General features: G+C 35.1%; 1 protein-coding gene across 1 annotated transcript; it reads left to right on the top strand.

Annotated features, from left to right (window-relative positions):
- The first annotated feature begins 2,568 nt into the window (after positions 1-2,568).
- On the top strand, positions 2,569-14,972 carry LOC119837120 (protein Cep89 homolog). Its single transcript, XM_038362625.1, has 13 exons — positions 2,569-2,965; positions 3,459-3,669; positions 4,288-4,454; positions 5,111-5,348; positions 6,996-7,131; positions 8,056-8,189; positions 9,017-9,112; positions 9,547-9,840; positions 10,301-10,460; positions 11,351-11,539; positions 11,817-11,967; positions 12,815-13,002; positions 13,717-14,972. Exons 1-13 carry the CDS (start codon positions 2,936-2,938, stop codon positions 13,862-13,864), a joined length of 2,142 nt encoding a protein of 713 aa, XP_038218553.1. The 5' UTR covers positions 2,569-2,935; the 3' UTR covers positions 13,865-14,972.
- The last annotated feature ends 632 nt before the right edge of the window (positions 14,973-15,604 follow it).

Here is a 15,604-nt window from a genome sequence, read left to right as displayed (position 1 = left end):
AACAACGTGATAATATACCGGAAAGGTTTTATCTATGGTTACAAATATAGACTAAGTTTACGTACTCGACCAATTATTTAGAAAAAATAATAATAGCTTCTAAAATCTAGATAACTTAAATTAAATCGGAAATGTGAAACGATAAGGAATTTCCTTATTTTTTTATGTACCACGACGTTATCACACGATATACTCGTATTAACAATTCGAAGGTACCTACCTAGAAAGCCGGTATTCACACGATCATACAAAATACATTGTCAGTGTACCCACATTTATAAAGTATGCATTTTAATCCGCTTTCTTTAAGATTTCGTTCCAGATTCTACAATAATACCATCATAATGTGGAACTTCTTGAACTGGATAAAAATTTAAAGTTATAATATATTTCAAGAGACATCAACCCGTCGCAAAATTTTGAATGTAGAATTACGAATCTATTTTACCTTCTTCCTGTTTTAAAATTTTATTATCTATTTAATATTCGAATTTCGAACCTTAACCGTTTACCGTAAGTTATATTATAGCGAAGTATATTGCTATCGTATTTTTTTATTTGACAACTCATTATCGCGAAACATGAAAGTAGAATAAACGAGGTCGCTGGTAATTAATCACTAAAAACCTACAAGTACCTAAATGTTAGTCATTACTCTATAATAACAATTGACTATTTAATATCACATTTACTTAGAAAACAAAATGTATTATCAGTGATAACACTCAGATTATATACCAGGACAAATGATTACATATATATTTGCGTACTGCACTGACCTGCTATTCTCAACACCGCCCTGTCTGCCGGATCCAGCTGGAGAATGGACAAAGGTTTGTCCTTTGCCCATTCCTTTAGGCTAAAATCGTTTTCAAATTCCATGTTTTTGTCATCCAAAACACGCAACCTTGCGCGAACTCGCGTACATAATTGAATCAACCCAATGCACTAACGTCGTTTGACACATAAAAAACACCTTTTCAACAACGTCACACACAAACAGGAGGTAAACAAAACATTACACTCATTGTAAAATACGAAAATCAATACCGAATACAAAACTCACGAAAGATACGGCACTGCGTATCTTGAATTTGTAAACTCTGATAGTTCACTATATACACTGTAACTGAGCACTATTAATTAACTTGTATATGTAATTAATTGAACTTAATCCATATCCCAGGGGACTGGGCGAACACAAAACAAATTAGGTTATCAGTAAGTGCCGAGCGTCATACACCGAACCGGCGGCCAGACATGATGTGACTGTGTAGTTCAGTAAAATGCCGCATGTCGCCGTTGTAACTCAGCTGTTACCGCGCACGCTCACACTTTTTATTATGCGGCCGAATTTGATCGTTCTATAGGTTGATACTGTTAGAATAAACACGTGTAACATTTAGTTTGACTGGACTATATCCTTTCTTTTGCAGCTACTGCCATCTCTGATCTTTTTGCCAACTCAAATGACGTTTCTACAGCTAAGTGTGACCAGACTACATTTTATATTTTCACATCATAATATTGTAGAATTGTATGTATACCTAACATATTATTATACAGTTTTTAATGTGATAGGTTAAAATACTACGAGAAAATTATTGCAGAATTGTTGATCCCTTAAACAGAGATCTTTAGTGTGGAAATTGAAGTAGGAATTTACTTTTGTGCATAAACGAGGATTAAAAATTCTCAATACTTGTACAATGTACCATTCAAAGATTAGTGCTTATTATGGAAAAAAGTATAACGTACATATTAACAATTATGTTTGTTACAGAATATCGTAATATTCATCAGTCATGTACAATTGTCAACATAACTTTTAAGCAAAAAGTTTTCTAAAATATTGTGGTCGCAATGAGATTGCATAATTACTTAGATTGATGGCAAAATTATCTTTATTAAGAATCTAATAAAAATAAATTCATATTTGTTTCTACATGATATTATATATTAAATATAACATAATATGATTGTTTGATTTCTACATCTATAAGTGCTACAAAAAAAATGGTATCTTATTATTTTACTCAATTTTCGCCCGCGTCTTAGCCCAACATAGTCTTAAACCAGCGTACAAAAATAATACTCTGCGAATAAAATGAATAAGAACCTTTGTTAAACCGAGAATCATAATACAAAGGTATACAAATACTTTTTTTTTAATGAGAACCACTGGAGTGCGCTCGCCGATTGCTACTGCGATACACTTGTTTTACTTTGCCCGTGGCTTCACTCTTCACTAACATATTTTGACAAAAGTATAGATTTCTTAATCACTATAACTTAATCTTCCATATAAATAAAAAATATTTACGCGTATTTTTTGCTTAAATATACAAATTATTAGAAATGTTAAATCCCATAATTTTTTACTTCTAAGTAAAACTTGTATCACATGAAATACAAAGCTTAAAATCTCAATTAAAGAATCATGATAGTAATACTTATAATAATATAAGCCTCCCAATATTTAACTGAATAAAAATGTTGGTAACTGGTATCCTTTGTTAGTCGGTTACCATAGTAACAACACTGTCAAAATATTTCAAGTTTGAAATTTGAAATATAAATTGCCCTGATTTTCATTGAATATTGATACAGTATCTCATATCAGTTTAAACATAAAATGGAATTTAATAACAATTTACGTATAGCTCTAGAAAGTTATATTTTAATAAAGCAGGATGATACTTAAAAATTTTCTCTACCTATGAAATCAACAAAAATCTGGAACTTTTGTTTTGCTTGCAGTGCCCTAATTTAAGCAAGTTTTGTCGATACATTTGCTAAATCACAATTCTGACCTAAATATCTTTGACCTAAATACGTGTCTTTGTCTTTGAACGCGAATCGGTGCAAAATCAAGTGATTATTTACTAGATATGGATGAAATGCTGTACAATTTTATTCGCTCACGTGGAAGATAATGTCTGATTTTGGGCATTCATCACCATTGGTAATTCATTTCATATAGTTATTATTATGCACATACGATTTCATAATATTTTGACGTTTATTATTTTAAGGAACTTGATTGGAGTCCAAATCTATACTGCTATTTAATATTTTCATTATAATTCAAACATGGTAAATTTATAAAAAAAATTTATTACTTAAGTAACATGTAAGGTATTTTAGAATTTCTAGTCATAGTTTAAATGTAGGTTTGATCATAATATAACTTATATTTATTTTAATCAATGTAAATTAAAAGAAACATAATAACCATCTTCTAAAAAGCACAGAACATTAATCTACTTAAGTAGATAAAGGCTTTTACTGACTGACTGTTTTTATTTTGATATAGTGTGTGCAGAGCCAGGGCTAATTGCTTGTGTATCATCACTTGTATCCAAAAAGAATAACAGCTAAACACTTCCTATAATCATATTTTTAACATTATCTGCTTCTACTTATCTGCATAATGTATTTTTATTTCCATATTACAGACATCTCAAAGACGATCCTCAAAAGACAGCAAATATGACAGGACAAAGCTGACATTCAGTGGTAACTTTACTGACAATCAGCGTCACTTTGACATAAACACGGATAAGGAGAGCATGCGGCAGGAAATATTGAATGCTGTGCTGACGAAAACACAGCAAATGGCGAAAGGCGACCAGAATCCCATGTATGAGGATCCTAAGGATGTCATAGGTATGAATATTTATAAATGTACAGTAATTTTTAAGATTCAAATCTTGTATATAAGCTGCTGTTAAATGTGCCCTCACTCGCGTGGTACTCAGGTTACGCCTATGTGCTAATCCAGAATATATCTTTGTAATAAATTTCATATTGATATGATAAGCTGTTTTTGTGGGAATGAATAACAGACATCCATACATTGATACTTACAAACTCACATACTTGACTGTTTATAATATACGCTTAGTAAAAGCAATGATTATAGTAACTATATAAAAGATTGACCTGATGCCCATATTTGTTGCCGAGCGATCAGTTAAACAGCTTGGTCCTTAGATGGCTGATAAAGCTACTTGGCTGTGCCATATGTACATTATATTTATATTTTTAATAATAATAAGATTTTACATAACATTAATACTTATAATGTGTATTTACATTATAAGTAATTTGAATATAGATATAGGTTCTAATGAAGTGTTATCACCTTTCTTAACTATTTTATTGTGTAATGGATTTTATGTTCTTTTTTCTTCCTTATACTCGATTAAATTAAAATCAAGTATTGGGATATAAATACGTCACTATAACACATAATCTCTAAAATATTCAATTAACATTTTACAGAGAAAAGGCCGTTAAAACCGCCGCGAAAGCGTCACATACACGCAGTTGCTATCACATCGCCGCGGACTAAAGAGAAATCTATGAAGGATCAGAAGCGAAAGCTGACGAAGAAATACGAATCACTCGTCACGGCTCTTATGGACAAATGTGAAGAAAATTTAACTGTGGTCAGTTTGAATAGTGGTTTTGGACGATCGCGTACTTAGCGCGCGTCAGAGCACTCATCTGACGCCGCGCTATGACGCCGTGATGTGACGCTGTAATATACCCTCAAACCGAGCGTCAGCGCTAGCATTACGTAATGCTAGCACGTCAGGATGTTAGGAAGCTTTGACGTCGGACGATGTAGTATATAGAATAAATTTTATTTTGGCATCCAACTGAATTTGTGTAAAATTGCTACATGCTAAATAAAGCAAATCAATCCGGTCTGTATCCGAAAATTTATCCCAGCGTTTAGTACGCATTCTTTATCACAAAGCCATATTAATAATTTTAGAAAATAGAATAGCTAATGTAAATTAAACGTAGTTTTAGGGAAATGGGTATAAAAATTGTCTGATATTGGATGTACTTTTTAAACAATATGAGCTGATTTTTATGTAATCTGTCTCTGTTTCTGTGTTTAAAAAAAAATGAGAAATCTATTTCATTCCATCTATCTATGTCTATAGAAAAATATGATTATACTTTTTTTCTGACTCTCTTATACACTGTATAAATTTTATTAAACCATATTACACACTGTATAAATATTATTAACCATAAATTTTATTATTAAAATGAAGAATTTAATTAAGCAAGTTGTGCATATATTTTACAGATATCAGAAAAGGATGTCCAAATATCAAAGCTTAAGGAAAAATTGAAGGCAGTTCTCGAATACAACAGACTGTTTGCTGACGAAAACGACAGGATAAAGTCTGAATACGACGCCATAGTGAAGTACGTGGACGAATGTAAGAGAGTGATTAAGGAGGAGAAAGAGAAAGCGGGAGAGTTAGAGAGGAAGTATAACAGACTGGAGGAGAAGGTAAAGCAGTATGAAGTGCCCGATAGAGGTAAGGGAATAACTTGTTAATATTTGGAGCATATATCTAAAAACGTAGTCAGTATATTAATGTACTGTGCAAAGCAACTAAGAATAGGAGCGATTCAGCGCTTTTTTTGTGACGTCGTTTTTCTAGCTTTTTTTTTTTATAATAAAAGGTAATTTCTATAATAAAAAGGATTTAATAAAGTTTAGGCTAGTATTTTCTTGTGTTTGGTTTCACGCGAGTATTATACATTTAGAAATTAAAAACTTTTCAACGGGGAGTCTCCCCGTGACCACGCTCGCTGTAAAGTGTTCGAAACGTCGGGTTAATAATATAATGAATAAATCGCGTTTAAAATCCGTTGAAAAGCAGTACCGTCTTTACCATAAGGGCACAAGGGGCCAGTGCCCAGGGCCCCCTTCCTCAGAGGGCCCCAAAGGGCCGACAATTTCTCTCACATTTAATCTCAAAATACTCATTACACTTTTCTCAATGCCCGAATATTGATTATTTTTAGATTTATTCGAATCAATATATTTATATGAATTTGAGTGACATCAAGCCTACAGGGTCTCGGTTGTGTGCGGTATATGGACACGGTAGCTTCTAGCTTAATTTAAACTTAATGCGCTTTTTGGCTGTACTAAAGGGCTGTTTTTGGTCTGATATAACTTACCAGACAATTACTTGAGTTTATAAATTTTATAATCTATAATGTCTATTTTCAACTTACATATCATTTGATTTTTTATTCATTTATTCAGTAATTTAAAAGTATTTCTGAACGCATCCTACCTAATTTACTAAGAACACCATCTAGCGATCATCCATGCAAACCGCTCCAATGCCAAATTCAAGCGACCATAAAAAATATCGACTTTGTCTCTGGTTGGGCCCCGGATAAATTATGAAAAACTTTCAGTCGAAACTTTTTACCTAAAGTTATTACTCAATATATCACTTATTTTCACAGAAATGTCGTGATGTAATGTAATTTGGGTAAAATTAATAGAACTATTGATTTGTTCGTTTAAATATTATTTCATTATGTCGAAAAGAACATATCTAAGTGGTTCACAAAAGAGAAGAATTTTTAGCTCAAAAAGAAATCACGGAAAAACCTTCAAAATCATTAATTATATTAGATTAGATTACCCATAATAAAGCAGATCACAGTAAAAAAATGTATTTCACTTTCTTTACATTCCAAAAGGGCCCCAGCACAGTCTAAGACGGCCCTGTTGAAAAGTTTTTAATTTCTAAAAGTTTAGGCTATCATGTTTATATTCAAGTTTTAAGTATAAGCCAGGCACAATAAATAATCAGTTAAATGCAAAATATATGAAGTAAATCGTGATTTTCTAATGACACTTGACACGTAATTGACCCATAAAGATTTCAAACGATCATTGACATTCCTTTTGTTTTGTGGAATCTTAGTTTCGGGGTAAAGTACAACAGTGAAAATTCTTGTATCTTTAACTTTTAGTTTTATTCCATTTAAATGCAATCTATAAAGATGAGATAACATATATGTATATAATATCACAAAAAAGATCGATTACTGTGGCGGGATCACGGGTGGCCGACCTAGGCGCTGCTTTAAATATTTATTTTCAATGCTTATATCTTTTTGAGCTTTCACCAGTAATTATGTTCTATGGTCTCCAGAGCATCCAGAATCAGCCATACCTCTAGTCGAAGTGTGCATGAGCTGCAGCAGCCGGCAGATCGTGCTCAACCAGTGTAGGGAGCACAACGCCAGGCTGCAGAGGGACTTGCAGGCCCTGAAAGATGTTTTATATCGGTGTGTATGTACATAGCTGGATGGTGGATAGTTCTGTGGGGACTACGGTTTAGTGTCTCAATACCACAAAGTGTTGTGGTTAAGTGTGGTGCATAAAGTGTAGTCGATAGAAAGTAGTCTCAACAGTTTAGTGTGTTAATCACACTAATTATTAATGTTATAAAAGTGAAAGTTTGTTTGTTTGGATGTTTGTTCGTCAATCCCGCTGAAGCTACTGAATGGATTTTGATGTTCGGTAACAGATAGTGTATGAACTGACTTGGATGATACGATTTTGAACTATTGTCCCGATTAAATGCTCCCTTAGGATAAATCAGGAATTTTGATATCCGGGCGGAGCCGGGACGAGCGTCTAGTACCACAAAAAGTGTGGTACATAAAGTGTGGTGTATAAAAAGTAGCTTCTAAATTCTATGTTTTTCATAATTTATGTTATCGTATGATAGAATATGTTTTTAGCACACTTTTATTAGCTTCACCTATATGTTTGTGTACAACCAACTCCTTTAGACTCGATTTTGACCCACTTGAAACGGTTAGATTACTGATCCTAGGTCACTGATCCTTGTATATCCCAGTACAATAATTTCGTTATCTCATTATCCTGATTGGGATCGTCAGAATTCAATAGTTTCCTCTGAAAGTAAGACAATTTTGTTGATACTATAATTGAAGCGCGTTTTTCGTTAACTAACTTTATAGAAATACTAGCTCGCCCCGCGGTTTCACCCGGGTAAGTCCGTATCCGGTAGGAATATCGGTATGAAAAGTTGCCTATATGTTATTCCACTTGTCCAGCTGTCTACGTACAAAATTTCATTTCAATCGGTTCAGTAGTATTTGCGTGAAAGAGCAACAAACACACACACACATCCTCACAAACTTTCGCATTTATAATATTAAGTAGCATTATTACCGTTTCAGTTTAAACATTCAACTGTCGCGGTATCAAGAGAAATTACGCAGTAGCGCAGAACCTTTGGACGGTAGAGAGTTGAAGGTGGACAAATACGAGGGATTCGATTCTATACTCACAGCTAGCTTTGGCCAAAAACATGGTAAATATTAATTTTTTTAGTTTCTATTACCATTCAATGTAATTTATTAATCTATACTAATACTAGCTGCACCCGGCAAACGCTGTTCTGCCTTACTCTTATCGTTTAGTGGTATGAAAAATAGATGTTAGCCGATTCTCAGACCTACCCAATATGCTTACCAAATTTCAGAGGAATCGGTCAAGCCATTTCGGAGGAGTATAGAGACTAACATTGTGACACGAGAATTTTATATATAAGCTTATAAAGCTGAAGAGTTTGTTTGTTTGAACGCATTAATCTCAGCAATTACTGGTCCGATTTAAAAATTATTTCAGTGTTAGATAGTTAGATAGCCCATTTTTGAGGAAGGCTATATGCTATATATATACCACGAAGCCGAGGCGGAACGCTAGTATTTAAATATATGTAGGACATAATTAATTATTTTTCTCTGTAATATCAAGCGCCTTCAAATTGTTAATAGCTGGTCTCTTTATTCCCAAAAACCATTGTTGATCAAAAATGACGAAGCCTCGAAATTTCGGAATAAATATTTTGTTAACTAGTTCAATATAGGTATCGGTTTCTCTAGTAAAAATTAAAATAAAAAACATATTTATTGACATAAACTAAAGTATATCTCTTATACAACCCACTGACTAACTAACTAACTACTAACTAGTTGGGAACTGTATCGCTTGTCGGTGGCTTCTCCCTTAAAACAATGTTACATTACATTTTTTGTCTAATTAAAATGCTATACACTTTTTCAAATTTCGAATTTAAGATGGCGCACAGCGCAAAATGGCGTCGTGGGCGTTTTCAATTTAATTTTTTGATTACAGAGGAAGTAAACGACGTCCAATCAAAAACAGGCACAGGCGAAGATACAACAAAACGATTGGTGGATTTATCTGGATTGTTGAGTGCGCAGGCTTTAGGTAATGTAACTATATCTAGAGTAATATTTTTGAAATGATAACTTTTTACGGACGGGACGGTAAAACGCGTTATGGCGCCAGACCGTCTGGTTCCCCTTGTATTTAATTTGTTTGACTGATCGCTTCTGTCGGGCGTTCTAAGAGAGAGACGTGCTTTTTTAGTTTTATGGCATCAAAGTACTTAAGAATAAATATTTGAGAAACTATTAAAGAATGCACAGCCCGAACTACTGAATCGATCGGGCTGAAATTTGGCATGCAGGTAGCTACTATGTGTAATATGTGTGCATCCTCTAAGAAATAATTTTGATAAATTCTACTTCCAAGTGAATGAATACGGGATAAAAGTTTGTTTTGTCACGCGGTCCAAGCTATGGGCAACAGCTAGTCTGCCAATAAGATTCAATATTCATCAGTTTAAATATCATATCCAGCCCCTCTCTTCGACGCATACCAGGAAAACCTCCAAGAAAAGGACAATCTCATCATGGATTACGAGAAACAATTCGAGAACATAAACAAAAAGTCAAAACAGATTGTCGCTGACAATAAGTCGCTGCAAGAGAGAGTGAGCAGCCTAGAGCAGGAGTTGGCGGAAGCGAGACAGACTTATAAGAAGATTAAAGTGGAGAAAGAGACGGGTGATATCGAGAGAGCTTCGCTTTTGGAACGCGTTGAAAGGGCGGAGTCTAAGTTGAAGGAGGTCTATGAGTTGTATGAGGATAAGAGTAAGTTAATACTGTTTTTAACCGACTTGGAAAAAAGGGGAGCGTTCGATTATGTATTTTTTTTTTGTCGAAACTTTCGACTCGGTGAACTGATTTTAGTGATTCTGATTTCCCATTTACATTTGTTCTTGTTGTGATAATCGAAAGGTTGTTTAGTTTTTTCTTAAAAAAAAAGTATGCTAATGATAAAAGCAAGTACAGACAAGGGTTTGATATCCGGTAATATTTATTCATTGTTTATGTTTTTTTATTGAAATACCTTTAAAATAAATTTAGTTTCCTTTTCCTCACCCTTCCCAGGCCATTCCTTTTTTCCAGTCGACAATTCTTTCTTTATCCCACCCCTTAAAAGCGGGCAGCGCATTCGCAGAGGCACTACCTCTGCTCTGTTCATGGGCGGAGGCGAACCACCAGCTCAGTTGCCCGCTGTCATAAAAAAAAAATAAAATAAAAAATCCAGTGGCGGCCATGATGCGAGACTACGAGACGGTGCACCGTGAGTATTTCACGGTGAAGAATGCTCTAGAAGCTTCCACCAGCAAGATGGCGCAGTACGACGCGATGCGGAGCAGCACCGTGCCGGCGGACTTGCACGAGAGGAGGTTGCAGGATTGTAAAAGGTGATTATACACGGCTCGACTCTTAGCTAGGGTTTATTTCTTAATTGAGAACTGTTTATTGTACAATGCACACGCAGGAAAACACATACACACACATACATTGTTCGTTAGGGTTGTCGACAGTTGTGTTAAAAATATGTTTTTTTTTTTCATAGCATCGTACTCTTTACTTTTGATCTAAAATAAAGTATAGAAAATACTATTTTCAGCAGGAAAATGCTTAACGCTGTAAGTGTTAGACTTAGACGCTTACATAAAATAGTTTTTATTTAGTCAGAGGGCGTACAATGCAGCGTAGCTTCTTAAAATTTCTAATAAATAAATATATGTCGGAAGTTGAAAAATTCTATGAACAAACTACCGTTCGCTTTTTGAAATATTGTTTTATACTGTGTTTGGACCTAAATATGTATTTTTTTCTAAATTAGTTCGCAACCCTACTCCTTATCGCCTATAATAAGGACGTCCAAAATGTCCTACCGAAAATGTGAAAAATTCATGCATATTGACACCTTATTTCGTGGCATTAAGTTTCAAAATGTGTGTACGCTGATTAGAAATCTCTGTCTAATAGACACGTAGACAATTATTTTATAGACAATTATTAAGGGTGAAGCTGTTTGCTTATTGTTCGTTTTTTTTTCAACTATCTAATTAAGAATTACGTATTACATGGTATTATGAATCTAACTGAATATTTATCGACGGTTTTCAAAGTCTGATCTGATGAATCTGATGGTTATTACAACTTTGTGCTGAGGTTATTGGTAAATAAATTATTGTTTTATCTTGATACACGCAAAGTCTTTTTGTCATTTTGTTACAGATGAAATTAATTGGTAAAATAGCAAATATTCGCTTAGATTCTCATTGTTCATACAACATTTTAGGCTATTAGACGAGCTCAAACACCAGTACAGCATGGACTCGGAGAGGAAGAGTGAGCAAATGAAAAAGAGTCAGGAGGAGTTGAGGAAGAGTCAAGAAGAGTTGCAACGCGTTCAAGAGAAGTGCGAGCTGGCGTGTCAGCAGCGTGAGGCTGTTCAGGAGGAGTTGAAAGCCGCTTTGAAGAGTGTTAAGTGAGTAAGAAAGAGTGGATGAAGTAGTGAATAGAAGTAGACGACTAAAGGAATTTTGACACACTAATATTATAAATGTGAACGTTAGTTTGTTTGTATGTTTGTCCGTCAATCACAATGAAACTACTGAACGGATTTTGATGAAATTTGATATACAAACAGGGTATGACCGGACTTAGGTGATAGGATACTTTTTATCCAGATTAAATATTCCCTTAGGAATCTTGATATCCGGGCAGAGCCGGGACGAGCGTTTAGTTTATTTTACTTCTCGCAGGTTATACCGTCGCGCGGCGCTAGTGTTCCGCAACCGCGCCCGCTCCGCCGCCGCGAGGGCGACGCGAGCGAAGCGAACGCGAACCGACACCAACAGCGAACCGCTGAAGCAAGCACTCGCTGCTCTGGAGAAAATCAAGGCAGAGATTAAGGTACTGAAACTTCTACTTCACTACTTAGTATGAAACATAGTCACTTTCTGTCTCTGTCTCCCTATTTCCCTATGTATGCTTAAATCTTTGAAACTACGCAGCTGATTTTGATGAGGTTTTTTTTAATAAGTTTATATGTTTAATGACATTGCGCGAAACCGCGGGCAGAAGCCAGTTACAAATAAAGCGATCTTATAATTAAGAGTGAACTGTAATAACGCATACAGACTTGTGATGGATGTACCTAGGTTCGACAGTGCATCGGGTATATTTTTACAGACGTCATTTTCTTATTCGGAGGTCCATATAATTTTTTTCACCCTTTCCAGTTCTTAAACAATTAAATTGTATTCAAAAGTAACCTCTACAGCAGTAAACTCTAGCCTCCTAACCATATCATTTATCTGCACATCTCATGATTGTCGAGCACGCTTCGGCACGAATTGGGCCAGCTCGCACCGGGGACGTGTCACACCCCCATAGAAAATCGGTGTGAAATAGTAGCATGCTACTGAGAGTGGGGGAATCGGTGGCGCTTTTCCTTTCCGCACCCTGCCCAGTCCATTCCCTCTTTCCAGCCTCCGATCCGTGCCACACCCCCACAGAAGACCGGCGTGAAATAGTGGCATGCTACTGAGAGTGGGGGAGCTGGTGGCGCGTTTCCTCTTCCTCACCCTGCCCAGTCCACTCCTTCTTTCCAATCGTCGATCGTTTCCCTATCCCTTACCCTTTAAATGCGGGCAGCGCATTCGCAGAGGCACTACCTCTGCTCTGTTCATGGGCGGTGGTGATCGCTCACCATCAGGCGAACCACCAGCTCAGTAAGCCGCACATGGAACCCCCCAAGGTGGTGAAATCCCGCGCGTACACGTCGCTCGAGGAGCTGGAGCGGCGCATAGTGCAGCAGGAGCGGCGCGCGGCGCACGCGCACGCCGAGCACCGGCGCTCGCTCGAGCGCGCCACGCTCGCGCTGCGCCACAAGGAGGACATCATACGGTCGCTCATCGACAAGGTGGCTGACGTCGAGGAGGTCCGGTGAGCGACGCTGACAATAACACTTACGCTTACACTCTTATCAATGACTAGCGGTCCGCGCTGGCTTGGCTAGTGGTACATATATAGCCTATAGACTCCTCCTCAATAAATGTGCTATCTAAGACTGAAAGAATTTTTCAAATCAGAATAGTAGTTTCTGAGATTATTGCGTTTAAACAAATAAACAAACTCTTTAGCTTCATAGTATTATCAATGATACTTACACAAACACTTAAATTAACATTAACACTCTAGGCATGATTGACATTTACAGTAACATTACATACTCACATTTATATCCTTCCTACTAATATCCTACTTCCTACTTCCTACTTATATTATAAATGCGAAAGTTTGTAAGGATGTGTGTGTGTTTGTTGCTCTTTCACGCAAAAACTACCGAACCGATTGCAATGAAATTTGGTACGTAGACAGCTGGACAACTGGAATAATATATAGGCAACTCTTTATCCCGACATTCCTACGGGATACAGACTTACGCGGTTGAAACCGCCGGGCGCAGCTAGTTACTCATAATACAAAAGAGATCTCTTCATTCATCAACAATGTGTGATGACAAAAATTCCTATTAATTATAGAAGTTAAACTACCATCTATAACTATCCTAGAAGTAATTACGGTACAAATGGTTCCCGAATCTTTTTCACTCCACACTACCTTCATTTAGTTTAATATGAGGATCTGTATTTTCAGATTAAGCCAAGCTAACGCCCACCGTCTCCAAGGCATAGTCTCTTCTTCATCAGACGCGTCGAAGACACCAGAGAACTCTGGGAAATCCACGAAATTGGTGCCAGGGCCTGGAGGTTATTATCAAGAAGATAGGAGGAAAAAATCTTAAAATAGTTTCCTGGATGTTTCAAATATAGTCAAATGGCTGATATTTATGAGTCAGATATAGAGTACTGATTAAGAAGCTAGAAATAAATAGTGGTTTAATTTATTCCCTAGATTACATTAAACTAGTCAGCACATAGAACAATTTTTTAGGTTCACGAATAATAATGAAAAATTATGAGATGAAATCTTATGTGAAATGCTTCGTTCTGTTAAAAGTAAACTCTTGTATGGTGAACAGTTATCTAAGATGGCAGGTGTGTATTTGTTAAGTCGTTTCAGAAATTTATTAGCTGGAACAATTTTTTTTTTAAATACTTATATTAATTCCTGGGTTAACTATATTAATTTCCTGTAATTATGAATTTGATTAAATAAATTATCGCTTTATCAATGTTTAGGTTTTATAGTAAAAATTTTAGTTGAAATTTTGATATTTTCTTTGACAATTTTAAAGTCCTCGTTGTTTAACAAGGTAATGTTTTTGTATGTAAAAGACAACATTTGATTATAGACATTACTAGTAAAATATGATTTTCTTCAATAAAACTTATCTAATATTATGAAAAAGCCAAGAATGTCATACGACAGAAATAAGGTTATTTTAATGTCTCCTCAAATTAGCATTTTAATCGATTTGCATTATATCGATATTATGTCTTTATATTTGTACAAAAATAACTCTGTTTTTTTTTTTTCATTAACCAATCGCATCGAAGGATATAATGGAACAATGTGGCAACTAATTTCCTTTGACATGTACAATGTTCTCTATATTAAAACGAATAAATATTAAATATATATATAATTATATTCATTAGTTTTTATGACTTTTGAATACAAAGGCAACGCATTCGCAGAGGCACCTCCTCTGCAAAGGTTCGTGGGCGATGGTGATCGCTCACCATTAGAACCACCAACTCCGTTGCCCGCTATGATATGAAAAATGTATTAACTATTAATAATGTTTAAAAATTATGTAAGTACATATTGCAGTTAAACTCACTGCCTTATGTAATCAATAATTTTGATATAATGTTACTGTAACTATTCTTCCAGTAGAAGGATTATTTATTTAAAAGCCTCTATAATTAATATAAGACATATATTGTGAAATCAGTAAATAAATAGATGATGGGTATTTGTTTTATTTATCTATTATATGATTCATCAAATACTGAATAAAATAGTTATCGAAAATATGGAACATTTACCTTTTAATCAACTCAAAAAAGTTTCTATGTTCCACAATATTTTTTTTATTAATTATCATATAACGAAAGAAATGGGTAGTTATTACGCAAATTATGTTTATTGTTCTGGGGGGCCGCCATGACTTCTTAAAGCAGTTCTCTTTACAGTATGGGAAAGTGATAGGTGAGTTTAGGTTGGAATTTTGTATAGGTTCTGGCAGTATATAAGTCTATAATCTAAGCGTTATGGCCTTTAAGTTTTAGTTAGACTGGTAAAAGTTTATAACGTAATGGCAAATGTTATGGTATTACATTCAAACATCCGACAGAATAAAAGAAAAATAACAATTAATTTACAATAAAAAATTGGAGAAAGTCCCTACCAAATACGAAATCTCTCTTTCCTTCTTTCTTCTCTTCCTTTCATATGAGGTTCCTTCAGATATTGTATAGAAAAAGCATAGCTAGCTAGTAACATGGAAAATCTTGAAGGAAAAGAAATGCCTAACTAAATGTATCTGCAACATAAGTGTAACTGAAAGCTAAAAGCT

This window comes from Zerene cesonia, chromosome 26 (assembly GCF_012273895.1).
Source record: "Zerene cesonia ecotype Mississippi chromosome 26, Zerene_cesonia_1.1, whole genome shotgun sequence".
NCBI lineage: Eukaryota > Metazoa > Arthropoda > Insecta > Lepidoptera > Pieridae > Zerene > Zerene cesonia.
This window is presented reverse-complemented; position numbering and strand designations above follow the sequence as displayed.